The 14,805-nt window shown below is 29.7% G+C and overlaps 1 protein-coding gene across 2 annotated transcripts; it reads right to left on the bottom strand.

Annotated features, from left to right (window-relative positions):
- Positions 1-2,184: 2,184 nt before the first annotated feature.
- Positions 2,185-13,148, bottom strand: LOC105178267 (serine carboxypeptidase-like 18). Of its 2 annotated transcripts, XM_011101713.3 has the most exons (15): positions 12,865-13,148; positions 11,315-11,565; positions 11,067-11,212; positions 10,474-10,550; positions 6,470-6,592; positions 6,009-6,111; positions 5,881-5,918; positions 5,358-5,459; positions 4,361-4,447; positions 4,121-4,273; positions 3,387-3,458; positions 3,191-3,309; positions 2,955-3,068; positions 2,806-2,860; positions 2,185-2,419 (listed from the first exon to the last, which is right to left on the bottom strand). In XM_011101713.3, exons 2-15 carry the CDS (start codon positions 11,443-11,445, stop codon positions 2,336-2,338), a joined length of 1,404 nt encoding a protein of 467 aa, XP_011100015.1. In that variant the 5' UTR covers positions 11,446-11,565; positions 12,865-13,148; the 3' UTR covers positions 2,185-2,335. The 2 variants fall into 2 exon arrangements, with proteins under 2 accessions (XP_011100015.1, XP_011100016.1); XM_011101714.3 differs by lacking the exon at positions 4,121-4,273 and having other exon boundaries at positions 12,865-13,147.
- Positions 13,149-14,805: the final 1,657 nt, after the last annotated feature.

The following is a 14,805-nucleotide window of genomic DNA, read 5'->3' as shown; positions in this document are numbered from 1 at the left end:
CCTTCTTTGTTCTCTCGTGTCACGAGTGCTCATATGGACCGTTCTTGTGTTGCTACGTATAGTATAAGCGGCTTTTCGGGAGTCAGAGCTCCTAAGACTGACAAATTTATCAAATATTGTTTTATGCTCTCACAAGTGTTTTGACATCCTTCATCCCACTAGAAAGGGGCATCTTTCTTCATGAGGTGGTTGAATGATTGGTATCTTCCGGTGAGGTTTGATATGAATCTTCTTATTAATGCAAGATTGCATTGTAAACTTCGCAACTCCTTCAAATTTCTTGGTTGTGGCATATTTCAAATGACATCTGCTTTTGCAGGATTGACTTCAATGCCAAGGTGGCGAACGATGAAACCGATGAATTTTTTAGACATGTCACCGAAGGCACACTTGAGAGGATTCATCTTTGTATTGTACTTCCTCAAACGGTCGAGTACTACTTGGAGGTCTGCCAAGTGTTCTTCTCTCTTTTTGGGTTTGACCACAAGATCATCTACATAGCATTCCACCTTCTTATGTAACATATCATCCAAGATGCTATGCATAGCATATTGGTAGGTAGCCCCTATGTTCTTCAATCCTAAGAGTATTACCTTGTAGCAGTAGATTCCCTTAGGGGTGCGAAAGCCCGTGCATTCTTCGTCTTTGGGCGACATTCTAATTTGGTTGTACCCGGAGGAGCCATCATGAAAGATAATGCTTTATATCCGATAGTCGCATCAACCATGAAAGATACATGTTTACTTCTGTCTCAATGCGAGAGATGAGGTCTGGAAGAAAATTGCAACTGCTTTATATGATACGCTCCATGTTTTATGCCAAGGTGGTGAATAGCGACTTTCGGTTCTAAACCCAACATCTCCTTGTATGTCCATGCAAAGACGTCTCTATACTCACTTAAAATCTTGCAGTATTACTTTTATTCTTCTGGGCTCAGGAGTGTACTGATGAATATAGGGTGTGGCTCTTCAATTGTACCAAGATTCAACTCCTTGAGTACATCCAGAGTTGTTTATACGCCATCTTTAAGCTGGGGGGGACCGTTTTGGATTTCATTTTCAGAAATGTCCGAGTCAGAACCTTCAACAATACTGACGTGTTTGGAGCCGATAATGATTTCTATCTCTTCTTCATTTAAATTGTCACTTGACTCGTGTGGTCTTCTAGCCGACGATGATTCCTATCTCTTCTTCATTTAAATATCAAACTATTTCATGATTTGATATTTATTCTATGTTATATTCTATTTTTTTTATTTGGATTAGTGTTTAAATGTTATTCATAATAGCATTCACTTTAAATTTTATTGTGCCCTAGTAATTTATTTTTTTAATAAATGTTTAAGACCAAAGAAAATTAATTAAGTGGGTTAAAAATATTTGTTTATTTATCTTTTAGTTAGATATATTATTCATCTTCTAAATAGTTGAAGGAATTAGAAATATTGAATATTTTTGTTCTTTGATATTATAGTTAATCCCTTAAGTTTTTGTTTAGAATGATTTTAGTTCCTCAAGTTCATTTTTTGACTTTAACATCCCTAAATTTTAGCTTTTGTCTCTAATTCAAAAAATAATGTACAAAAACTCCAAAAATGTATGAAGATGTTTTTTTTGTGCTGGCTTGTGTAGTTAGTATTGCTTTACCTCTATAATATTATGGTAAATAACAAAAGTATGAGAAAGTACAATCTAAAAAATAATTGTCCAATTTTAAAATTAAAACAAAATCATTTAGTTGGGAGTTACTCATATTAATTTTCAAAAGCACTTCTAATTAATTAGATTGATTTTGCTTAAAATCTCATGATATAAATTTATTTTTGTTTTAAATTTTTTAAGTTTATATTAGTATTTTATATATTATCCAGACGCTATTTCATTGTAAATTTTACTGTGCCGTAGTAAATTAATTTTTTTTAAAGTATTTAAAAGTCTCTTCTAACAAATTAATCGTGTTAGAAATATTATCTTTATATTCATATTTTGTAATGGACATATTTATCATTGTCTAAGTAGTTTACCGGTATTCAGACTATTAAATACTCTGTTTTGTAGTATTTTATTCTTTTATAACTAATTCTTATTTATTACAAAAAAGATTACTTAAGTAAGAATACGAGTATCTTTTCACAATGGAGAACAAACAATTACGATTCACACTTTTATATATAGTCTAGATATATTTTTATTTATAAATTTAAATTATTATTTATAGTGCAACAATGTAATTAAACTAGTACAACTCACGTGTGACGCACATGCTTATCACTAGCATTCTTTAAATATCTCGAAGCCATGCGCAACTAAGAATAAACTAACGATGTTCAAAATACCTACAGTGGATATAAAGATAACCACCTTTTGATCATGGCAAGACACTGTTTGGGCTTGTACTCTGGAGCCGTATGACCTGCACCCTGCAAATACACACACCATCGACCGCAACACATCCATTTATCTCAATATTTAACGATTCGGGTGAACAGTAATTTATCCCCAAATGATATTGAAAATGAGCACATTATCCCCCTATAAAAAAAAATATAGTAATTTACTCTTCTATACTTTTTTAAATGAAACAATTTATCTCCTTATACAGGGAGATAAATTACTTTATTTTAAAAATCATATGGGGGTAACTTGTTGTATTTTAAAAAATATAAAGAGGTAAATTGCTATTTATTTTTTTATAAGGAGGTAATTTGTTCATTTACAATATCATAAGGGGGTTGCTTGTATTTTGCCCTTAACGACTCCAATTCACAGGGAATTGAAAGTAAACACTTAACAACTTTGTTCTTGCCTTTACTGTGGCAAAAGTGAGTTCTGCTTGATTGTTCTTGTATTTCATTGTGTATCTGCATGCAAACCATAAAATGAACATAATTACTTCATTTGTTGGATTGACTTTGCATGAGTTTTCTAGAGGGGAATCGAGAACTGAAAACTAACCCTGCAACTTGACCGTCGACAGTCCAAGGCCTCCAATCCTCGTCGAGGGTCAGATTTAAATCGCGTATCCATTTCAAAGTGCTCATGTAAGGTACAATCATGTCGTGATCACCGCTGAAAATAAAGAGGTAACATACACATAATTAAAAAAATTACATTATTACAGCAAAAGACAAATTGATTGAAATTTTTTGAGCCATCGATATAGTTTAGGAAGTAGGTATTTATTTGATCACCTGTATGCCAAGGCTTGAAAGCCTTTGTCACTGAGAAGTTGATGATGTTTGGAAACACTTAATACATCTTGTTCATAGGATAAGCTCCTATTGCATCTTTTCCAATCACTTATTGTTCCCTGAATTTGCGTTAAGACATTCATTAATGTGGACAAAATGGAGGAAGACATACGAACTTGTCTGTTTGTTCATCTACCTGTCTGATTTGAAGAGCTTCTTGGACAGTTTCATTGTTTGCCCAGACATAAGAGGAGACATAATTATAGTTCTGCAAACAAGAACACTTTTATTAAGGAAAACCCAGTACTGGCAATAATATCATATACGTCTAGTGGCAATAATATACTATATTATAAAAATAATTATATGTAAATTTTTTTAGATTTGAAAAATTATATATAGTATTCTTGAGGTTTGGTTCCTTCTAACAAATAAGTCTTTCTGGTAGTCAAAATTCGACTAATTTGCTGATATTAACAAAAAATAGAATAAAAATCTATATTTACTTTTGATTGACTTATTATGATTTACTGTAGGTCGAATAAACTTTTTTGTCAGAAAATTACCCCTGTACATCTTCAAACTTTAATGCATGTGATCCGGAGGTATATTTTCATCGTTATAAGGGTAGTATAGTCAGAAAAATTTTATTTGACCTACAATAAATGAGTAATAAGTCAATCGAGGATAAATATCAATTTTCATTCAGTTTTTTATTAATATCAATAAATTCAATGAATTTTGGCTAAAGATGAAGGGACTTATTTGTTAGATGAAAGCAATCCTACTGGATACTAGATGTAATTTTTAAAACTATATAGGATCTATTTATAATTATACAAAATCTTAGGAGAGAAAAAATGTGATTAACCCTATCTCATGTGTCGAGGGGACATGGCAAAATATGTTAGACGGAAGAGCAAAAATTACACGACACCATGGTTTCTCTTGTTTGGACAAGGAAAGGAGGTCAACTGGATCATCTTCTAGGAATAGTTGGGGCGACCGAGAAACGCTAGGTCTTGGTGACATGAATTTGCACTTCGGCTCCAGAATGTGCGCTTCATCGACACGACTCGTACACTGTATTCGGTTACGCACGAGAATGATCCGTGCGTACATAAACATGCTAATCGAAAAAAATGACAGCATAAGGAAATGCAACATTACCTCATTGACAAGTTGAAGAGCGTAAAGGCATCCTATGTTATCTGGATCAGGACTCACATACTCTCCATTACAGTTGCGTTTTGCTAGCTGAAATTGTCAAGATACTAGTCATTTTATTTCATATTATCTAATTAATATGACATAACGTATTAAAATCGTCAATTTGGTCCAAAGAAAAAGGTGAAACAGAACATTTTTTTAACCGATAATGATTTACGAATCTGATATAACGTAAATTCAGAGTCAAGTCGAGTCGAGTTGAGTCGAACATATAAATGTAGTCGAGTCAATTTGCAGCTTATGATCTACTTGGACACAGAGACTATGGAAAATATTATGACAGTACAAAAGCATGAAACAAAATCTAATTAATTCCAATAGTAACATCAACCTTGGAGTTTGGGGACCATACGATGAATGATGATGATGTTCTGAAACCAGCTAATATGAATTTCGTGAATTCAAGATAATCACTTTGACTTCAAATATAATCCATATTTTTGCTGGAAAATTCCTCTCTAAATTAAGTTTGGTCGAACCAAATTAATTATAAAATAAATGTATCACACTTGCTATGTGATTGATCACTTTCCCTAAATTGTACGCCAATCACAAGGCAAGTGTATTGCACTTACCATTTTTGAATTGATAGTGCTTTCTCAAACAACTTTCTTTTTCAGAAGATATTCATGAAAAGGAAAGGATAATTATATTTATAACCTCTTATTTATGGTTCATTTATGCAAATAATCACAATTTTTTTGCGTAATTACATAAATTATTCGTGGCAGTCAAAAGTAGGGATAACTTATGTAATGTTGTTGACTTTTCTAAAGGATATATATGTAATTTTCAAAAGATAGGAATAATTTCTGTAAATGATGCTGACATTGTTTACAAATATACGTAACTTTTTAAGATGCAAAAATAATTTATGTAAATATTTTATTAGTCAGGGAGTGTAGATAATAATTATCCTAAAAGTAAATAAAACTACCTCAAAATATTCATCTGAAACGAGCGCCATCCTGTGAGCATAAGGAAGCTTCTCGTTTTCATCCTTATTTGGATCTGTCCTTGAATTGCCGACAATGTACCCCTGTTTCAATTCCTCAATATTCTTATCTTCTATGAGACACTCACAAGACAATTTCATTGTGTTAAAACTGACTGATGACGATTGCCCACTACAAAAAGATTGAGTTTTCGCTATACTATATATCGCCACGGTTTAGAAACTATGGTTAATCAATACTACAATTAAATAAAATCAAAGCAAAAATTCAAAATTTTACCATGATGAATCAATGTTCACCATGATTTTTTGCATAGCCAAAGCATTCACCACACTTGCAGAAACAACTGGCAATAACCATTGAGAAGCCATGTTTCGTTCGTATTTGACACTGTTTTTTTCTTTTAATTATATTAATTATCCATACCAAAGAATTATATTTTTTTAGTGGGCTCAGGTTAGACCGAGTCGAATCCAAGCTAAAATTTACAGAATTTCAACTTACTTGGATTAATATCCGTGGCTCAATTCTAGCTTCATTACCTGGAGAATCAGCACTAATTTCAACTCAATACCGACAAGGAATAATTCAACACAATTCGTTACCGAGAGTTCATTGTCTTAAAACGCCACCTTTCGCTATTTCCAGAGCTACCATGGGAACGATTTTGCCTCCATAAGAGTCACCGGCAATGTACAGATGATTTTTCACAAACTCTGGGTGATTCGACAACCACTGGATTATTCCAATACACAGAATTAGCTTCAAATAATAGCTTCAGCTTTCGGGGTTAGTCCAATTTACCTTTCTATGATATTGTAAATGAGCAAATTACTCTCATATTAAAAAATAATAGGGACTTACCCCCTTTATATTTTAAAGTAAACTTCATTTAGAAAAACATATGGGGTTAATTACTTCATTTTAAAAAATGCTGGGAGGTGAATTGCTATTTTTTTTAATAAGAGAATAATTTACTCATTTACAATTTTATAAGGGGTTGCTTGCATTTTTTCGTATTAATTGGAAGTAAAATGAAAACAGGGGAAAAGAGCATAGATGCATGATAGTTACGTTGTTCCGAGCTCCTCACCTTCCTCAGAAACAAGTAATTATGTTCGACGGATTTAGTGTCGGAGGTATTATAGGCTTGTGAAGTAGTGGCGTAGGAGAATCCAGTTCCGACAGGCGAGTCTATGAATATAATGTTAGCAACCTGTAGGAAAACCATAAATGGAAAAGTTATGGTGGAGTGATTGTATTCGGAAAATTATAATGTAGAGGGGATTTGGTCGAATTTGAACAAATTATATATTACACTTATCGTATGATTCGTGTACATTTCAAGAAAAATGATGAATCACATTACAAGTATATCAAACTTGCTCTGTGATTGGCTAGTTCACAGGTCAAGAAAACATGATATTGGTGACACACTATTAAGTGATGATTCTAAAGTTATCACTAATCGATATCTGTATTATATATAAAAGTATGAATCTCTCATGTATTTGTTCCCATTGTGAAAAGATGTTTATATCCTTAAATAATGTTTTAAATAATAGATAAAAAAATCTAAAGGATGAAATTTTATAAAAAGAAAGACTATTTAAAAGTCCTAAATCCTAATGCCTCTAAAGTCCTTGGACATTAATGGTAAAATATATCCAACTAAAAAAAATTAATAGATAAATACGTGATTAATTTGTTGGATATTATTTTTAAATATTAATATTAAAATATTAATTTATTAGGCACAATAAAATTTAAAATGTATAGGATTAGAAAATAATATATAAAATACTAATATAAACTTCAAATACTAAATATATGTATATGAAAAAAATAAATATCATGCAATTTTAAATAAAAATATCGATCTTATTAAATTACTTTTGAAAGATTTAAAATGGGTGACTTCTAATTAATTACTTTCATAAAAAAATGAATTTTTGGTCCCATATATTGGAATCTTTTTCAATTTACCCTATTTGTTACCATTTTTTCGTAATTTTTTAAAAAAATCATAACAAATAGAACTAATTGAAAAGAGCTCTAATATACGTAATCAAAATTACTGTTTTTTCTTGATTTAATATTAATATGAATAGTAAAAAGTTATTTTGAAATTGTACTACTTTTGATTTTTATCATAATATACTAAAGGTACACTAATATTAATGAGTGCAACATATGGTTAAATGTACTATAAGTGAAAAACTCGAGCATTTATTCTTATTACGAGAAAACTTTCGTACCCTTACTATTTATCAGTGAGCACATAACTGCTAATATTATATCATACTAATATTTCACACAATATGTATTTGCAATCATACTACAAAGTTTTACTTATTATTTTTAAAATATATTAGTTTTTTCAATTTCTCAACAAGAAAATAAATAATCCAAAAATAAAAATATAACAGAATCCGTCAATGAAAAAAGAGTATAATATGAAGAGACTATTTTGCCCTTGGAAGATATATACATTCCGAGGAATTATCCCAATCACAATATAAAACGAGGAGTGTTGTGCACAAGAAAATTCTAACTTAAATTGAATTTAGTCAAACATGAAATACTTATATGATAAATGCGATATATTGGTCATGTGATTGGTGTGCAATTTTTAAGATGAGTGATTAATTATATGTCAAATATAACGCATTTATTGTATGATCTATTGTATTTTACCGAACCCGATTTAATAACTTTTTTATTGTACATATTATATCATCATTCCATAAATCTAACTTCACTTGTTTGAAATGACACTAACTCCAAGTTGACAACTTACAAACTTAGGAACTAAAGTGATGGAAAAAAAATAAATTTTCATTTTATCCTCAATTATAATATGGTCAAAGCGATCAATTTGAGACAGAACTAAAATTTAGGGATGCTAAAGTAGAAAAATGAATTTGGTGAACTAAAACGATTTTAAATGAAAACTTAAGGGATCAACTATAATATTTAATTTTAACAAAAAAAATATATAGTATTTTTAATTCCTCTAAACTACATAGAAGAATATTAATGATATATCTATACTATTATAAAAAAAAAATAACTCTTTGATCGTATCAATTTTTGATGACCCTTCAGTCCATTCTATTTGTTCAAGAAAGAATTGTCCTCAATAATAATTAAATATTATTTAATCATTTTATAATTATTTTTTTTTTCTTTCAACCACTACTGCATATCTCTCAACTCACTACCCCATATTTTCTCTCACCTTCTTCACACACACACACACACACATATATATATATATATAGGAAAAAATATTATTTTAGTCCGTTAAGTATGCCTAATTTTAATTTTAGTCCGATAATTATGTCCATCTCTGTTTAGGTCCAGTAACTTACGAAATTGTTTATTTTTAGTCCTCTGGCAGATTTCGAACAATTTTACCCCTATGCAATTTTTGAAAGGCGGTCTTAGTCCATATGCACTCATAGGGGTAAAATTGTCCGAAAATCTATCAGATGACTAAAAGTAAGCAATTTCGTAAGTTACTGGACCTAAACAAAAATGAACATAGTTATCGGACTAAAATAATATTTTTTCCTATATATATATATATATTAATTCACAAACTTTCAAATATTAATAAATCCATAAGTTATAATTTATATTTTTTGTCGCTCACCTTTCCCTACGTTTATTTTTTATCACATACTTCGTTCTTTCTTTTCACCTTAAATTAAGTTTATATCTTTTTATAATTTATTTTTTCTTGATCTCATACTATGATTCTTTTTATATGCTCGCGGGGACCGCTTTTAACAACGACTAGTCTAACTAAAAGATAAATGGGCAAATAAAATTGTAACATGCTTAATTTGCTAGGAAAAATCTTAAATATTTATAAAAAAATAAGGCACAGTAAAATTTAAAATAAATAGCATATGATCATGAGTAACATGTAAATATTAATCCAAACTTCAAAAAAAAAAAATATGAAATAAGTACCCTCAATTTTATTAAATTTAAAGTGTTGTTGAAAAATTTCAATCACTTCTCTTTGGACTAATTAAATTTATTTTAATATTAATATTAAATAATTACTTAATTTAAATTGTAATTTTTTTCTATAATATAATAGACGTATCATTTTAATAATAGTAATAAGTGCAACTTATGATTAAATCTAAAATAGTGAGAATCTTTTAAATGTTTATTTCTATTGTGAAAAAACATTCGTAACCTTAATGGGGTATATTGTTAAGTGTTTATTAGATTTCTTGTAAACACAATCTGAGGCCTAAATCCTAGCGTTTCTATGGTAAATTTTTTAAACTAAATAAGACTTACATGGTTGGATGAAAGAAAAATAAACTTACTTTTAATATTATTATTTTTATTTTCATATTAATGAATTTGATACAGTATAATGAAATACAATCATTAGTGAACACGAAATACAAAATTTTAATTTGCAGGAATATCTTTTATTTAATTGTACCAATTATATAAATTAAATTACAAATAATAAAGTAAATAGTTTTTTTATCAATTAAAACAATCATTATCAATTTATTGAAAAATATAATTAAACAATATCTACTAATGTTTCAATAACAGAAACATAAATGATATCATGAACTTAATATTTTTATTACTAACTATACATAATAGATATATTTACCTCTAAAAATATATTTGTACATGTGCATCACACGTCATGCTTTCTAGTAAATATATATTAAGTGATAATAAATTTTGTCTTGTCACTATATAATTATTAGCGACAAAAAATGTATAGACAGTTGTTACTAAATATAATTAGTGACAATATAGTGACAACTATTATTTGTTGTCACTAGATCGTATCTATACATTAGTCACTAATTGTATTTAGTGACAACTTAATGCATATTTTTTTGTCACGAATTCATGTTAATAACAATTTTTACAAAATAATTGTAATTATTAAAATCATGAAATTTCTTTTTGTGATAAGAAAAAATTGTATTATCATTAAATATATATAATTAGTGATAATATTAAAATTGTCACTTGATTGTTTTCGTCACTAATTTTATATTTTCTTATAATATCGATAAAAGTAAGAATTTTAGTACTAACCTTTGTCCATGAATACGGATTTGTAATGAAAGAAGGAAAGCTTCCATCGAAAGCTTCAACATCAAAAGCTAATGGACCTACATCCAAAATCAGGGCAGAATTTCTGCTAAAAAATCTCGTACTTAATCAAATTACAAGTAAATGTTGCCTCTTCCAAGACCCATGGAAGCAAATTGAAACAAGAAGAAGAAGAATATGGGAAATCCTATTCGATTTGACCGAATTTAAATAAATCATATAATAAGTGCAGTAGATTTATTATGTATCATATGATAAATATATTAAACTATTGAGTAAGCATTTCCCAAAAAATGGAAAATTCTAATTCAAAATGGGTTTGGTTGAACTTAAATCAATTGTATAGCACGTGCAATGGACTTATAGTATGATTGATATACAGTTTAGGAAAAACGACTAATCACATCGCAAGTATATCAGTCTCGCTCTGTGATTGGTTCGATTCGATCGCACTAATACTTATAAAATTTTCCAAAAAATGAGAAATTCTGACCCAAATTGGATTTGACCGGACCTGAATCAATTATAAGACAAATACAATATATTTGCGGTGTGATTGGTATAAAAAAACCCACCAATCTCATAAACCAGCCCGGAAAAACCGGAGCAACCCGGTCCCCCTGTGAGCCATAGTATCAGGGGATCTGTTTGCGGGTCATTTTCTGATTCAATGAAATAGTAAAACAGCTGCACTTCATCTTCTTCTCCCACGCCAATATATCTGATATTTCATGCAACACTTAATAATTTCTTTGTAATAAGATAAACATACAAAACCCACAACATGTACATATATATACATATATATATATATATTACTGACCCGGTTTCGAGCTTGAAGGGCAGGGTTCCATGAAATCCGGGCAGGGTATTGATGATGGATTGTGAAGAGGCAGTAGCGTTGATAAGGAGAAGCAAAGAGAGAAGCAAATGGAAGGAAGAGTAGTACTTCATCCTACCTACTCTCTTTCTTCTTACTTAGTTTCTCTGGCAACGGATAAGCTACGTGAAAGGCGTGAGTGACTGCCCAGCTATCACTCATCTATGGAAAGTAACCACTCCTCGCCTCCTTGCCTGTATATATCATCGTAGTTCCAACATGAAGTATTTATGTTAAGGTTAATTGAAATTACGGACAAAATACATTTTTAGTCCCATAAAAAATCGGCAGAATTTATTTTAGTATCACAACTATAACAGGTGACGCTTTTAGTTGTATAAAACTCATAATCACGTACTTTTAGTCCCAAAAAGTCACGTGGGTTGTAATTTCGGGACTAAAAAGTCGTTGTTTGGAATTAAAAATGTGCTATAATTTTGAAACTAAAAATGCCCAAAATCATTTTGTTTTGTTTTTGGGACTAAAAGGACGTGATTTTTGAGTTTAATGAGACTAAAAGCTTTACCTGTCATAATTGTGGTAACAAAAAAAATTATGCTATTATTATTTTATGAGACTAAACAGACATTTTGTACTTGCAACTACATTCTCTTTGAAAATAAAATATATATGGAGTGAGGGTAACATCATTAAGTTTTTCTCCTTTATAAGTATAAAATTATTGCATAGGAATGTTAAATAAAGAATAAAAATTAAAATTTTATATAAATTTTTTACTATAATCAGTATTTTTATCCAAATCGAATCAAAGGATTTATGTATAATTGGTAATTTTTGAAAGAGATATAAGTATAATTTTTTCTTTTTGGAAATTGTTTGCATTATAGTTTACTGCTGGCATCGTCTGTAGGTTAGCAGTAGTGGATTAGTTATACGAGAGGACTTGTAATGTTCCTACCACCCCTCATTTTTTCTGTCGGCGCCACCGTTGTGCTTCTGTCAGATGTGGGACCTATGCCCCTACAAGGTTATCATCATCCTCCCTTTCTAAATCATTATTATAGGTTGGGTTAGAGCTCGCAAGGAGTCGAGCTCGACCATTTTTGTCGAGCTCGACCTCGACGAGCTCGCCCAAGTAGAGCTCGAGCTCGATACAGTATTTTTGAGCTCGAGCTCGAGCGAGCTTGAGCTGTCGAGCTCGAGTTCAAGCTCAAGCTCGAGAACTTGTTCCAGAAAATTGTAGCAGAAAATTTGAATAACATTGCAGTAGAATGGAGGTGGGAAGGAGAGAAGAAAGAGACGATAGGAAATTCAGAAATGTTACTAATTGATAATGGTCTTTCTTACGACATTACAACTCTCAAAGCAAACAAAATTGTAAGGAACTAAGGCTGGAAAGGAATCTAACAACAAGAATTAAACAAATCCCCTAAAAACGCAACCAAACCCAAGAAAAAAAAAGAAGATGCTAAAAACACACCCAAAACCAAAAAAAAGAAGAACAAGCAAAATGCAACAGAGAGAAGGATTACCTTAAAGCAGTACTCGTCGCCGTCCTCGTTGTCGACTTACCGTCCTTGTTGCCGTGAGTTTGGGACTAGGGTTCTAAGAGATAGGTTTGGGGAAGAAATGAGGAGAAAGATCGTCGGCGTACTCGTTGCCGACCTGCCGTTCTTGTTGCCGTGAGTTTGGAGTTAGGAATCTAAGAGATGGGTTTGGAGAAGAATTGAGAGGAGAAAGAATGGAGAAGAAACAGAAAGAGAGAAAGAAAGAGGAAGAAGAAACCAGAACAAAAGAGAGAAAGTGATGGGTTTTGATTTTTGACTTTTTGTATTACTACTACTATTATTATTATTATTATTATTATTATTATTACTACAACTATTATTATTATTATTATTATTATTACTACTACTACAACTATTATTGTTATTATTATTTTAGATATATATAATTGAAATTAATATATGTTCACAATCTGCAAAATTTATATATTTATTAATGTTAGTATAACATTGATTTAACTATCGTCTTATATTGTTGAACAACATGGGTTAATCGGGCCATCAAAATTTAGATCAAAGTTATATATGATAAAACTTACAAAAAAATACATTTCGTAAAGTTTTAAACTTATTGAATATACGGATGTCAAGATATCATACTCGAAACATAAGAGTAATCATTCAAGACGGTGTATAGTTGAATCAGGCCACGTGATTTTAAATCATACCGTCTGATATGATCTAACAGATACAGTCTTGTATATATTTAAATTTCGTATGAATCAGGTGTCCGAATTTTAAGATATCGTAATTATTGATTAAATTTTTGAATCTCATTATATATATAATAAAATAATAATTAGAAGTTCAACCATCATCATCATCATTATTATTATTATTATTGTTGTTGATATTATTATTATTATTGTTATTATTATTATGATTTTTCGCTTAATTCGTAGGAATTACTACATTTTGACATAAATTTATAAATAAAAAAAATTATAAGTGAATTACTTGTCAATTTAAAAAATGTATAACATAATACAAATATATATTAAAATATGACATAAAGATATTATAATAATTTTAATTATAAAAAAATTATAATTTACTAAGTTGTTGATTAAATTTATTTTTATATAAAGATCAAATGCATAAATAAAAGTACCATAATTTATTATTATTCAAGATAAAATGTATGATATTAATTAATAATTATAATATATGGTCAATTTAAATTATAAAACTGATCAAATATTAAATATAAAATTAAACATATAAAAAATTCAAAAATAAAAAAATATATATATATATATATTCACCAGCTCGCGAGCGGTGAACAACAAAAACCTAGCTCGAGCTCAAAGTCGAGCCGGCTCGCCGAGCTCGAGTCGAGCTCAAAGTCGAGCCGGCTCGCCGAGCTCGAGTCGAGCTCAAAGTCTCACGAGCCGGCTCGACTCACTTGCCACCCCTAGGTTGGGTTTAAATACAGCTACCACTCATAAAGTTCATACCACATTAATATAATTATAATATATATGAATATATATTATAAATATATATAAATTCTATATTTTTATTAATTGATATTTGTTTAAATAAATATATAAATGTATATATATGTATAAAATTATTTTTAATTTGATTTTACAAGCAAGTGAAACTAAAAAATGAGCTCCAAGTATTTTAGGATTACTGAAATAAAAAGAGCTTGATGAATAAGTTTATACGTGTATGTACAATTAACTTTCGTAATTTTAAAATACTTGGAGCTTAGTTTATTTTAATTTCACTTGCTTGTAAAACCAAAATTAACAAAATTAAAAATAAATTTATACATATATATATTTATATATTTACGTAAACAAATATACCATTACTAAAACTAAAAGAGCTGATGAACTAATATATTCATAATATATTTATGTATAAATGTCATATTTTATATATGTATAAATTTATTTT

This window comes from Sesamum indicum, linkage group LG9 (assembly GCF_026168435.1).
Source record: "Sesamum indicum cultivar Baizhima isolate 11 linkage group LG9, ASM2616843v1, whole genome shotgun sequence".
Lineage (NCBI taxonomy): Eukaryota > Viridiplantae > Streptophyta > Magnoliopsida > Lamiales > Pedaliaceae > Sesamum > Sesamum indicum.
The sequence above is the reverse complement of the archived record's forward strand: the minus strand, read 5'-3'. Positions and strand labels throughout refer to the sequence as shown.

Bases quoted from the DNA above. Each gene is read 5' to 3' on its own strand.
- LOC105178267 (XM_011101713.3), bottom strand. From the start codon at position 11,445: ATGAAGTACTACTCTTCCTTCCATTTGCTTCTCTCTTTGCTTCTCCTT. The intron at 6,593-10,473 runs GTTAGTACTAAA...GTTTTCCTACAG, and splicing joins ATCCGTATTCATGGACAAAG to GTTGCTAACATTATATTCAT. The intron at 2,861-2,954 runs GTTAGTTTTCAG...GTTTGCATGCAG, and splicing joins GTCGACGGTCAAGTTGCAGG to ATACACAATGAAATACAAGA.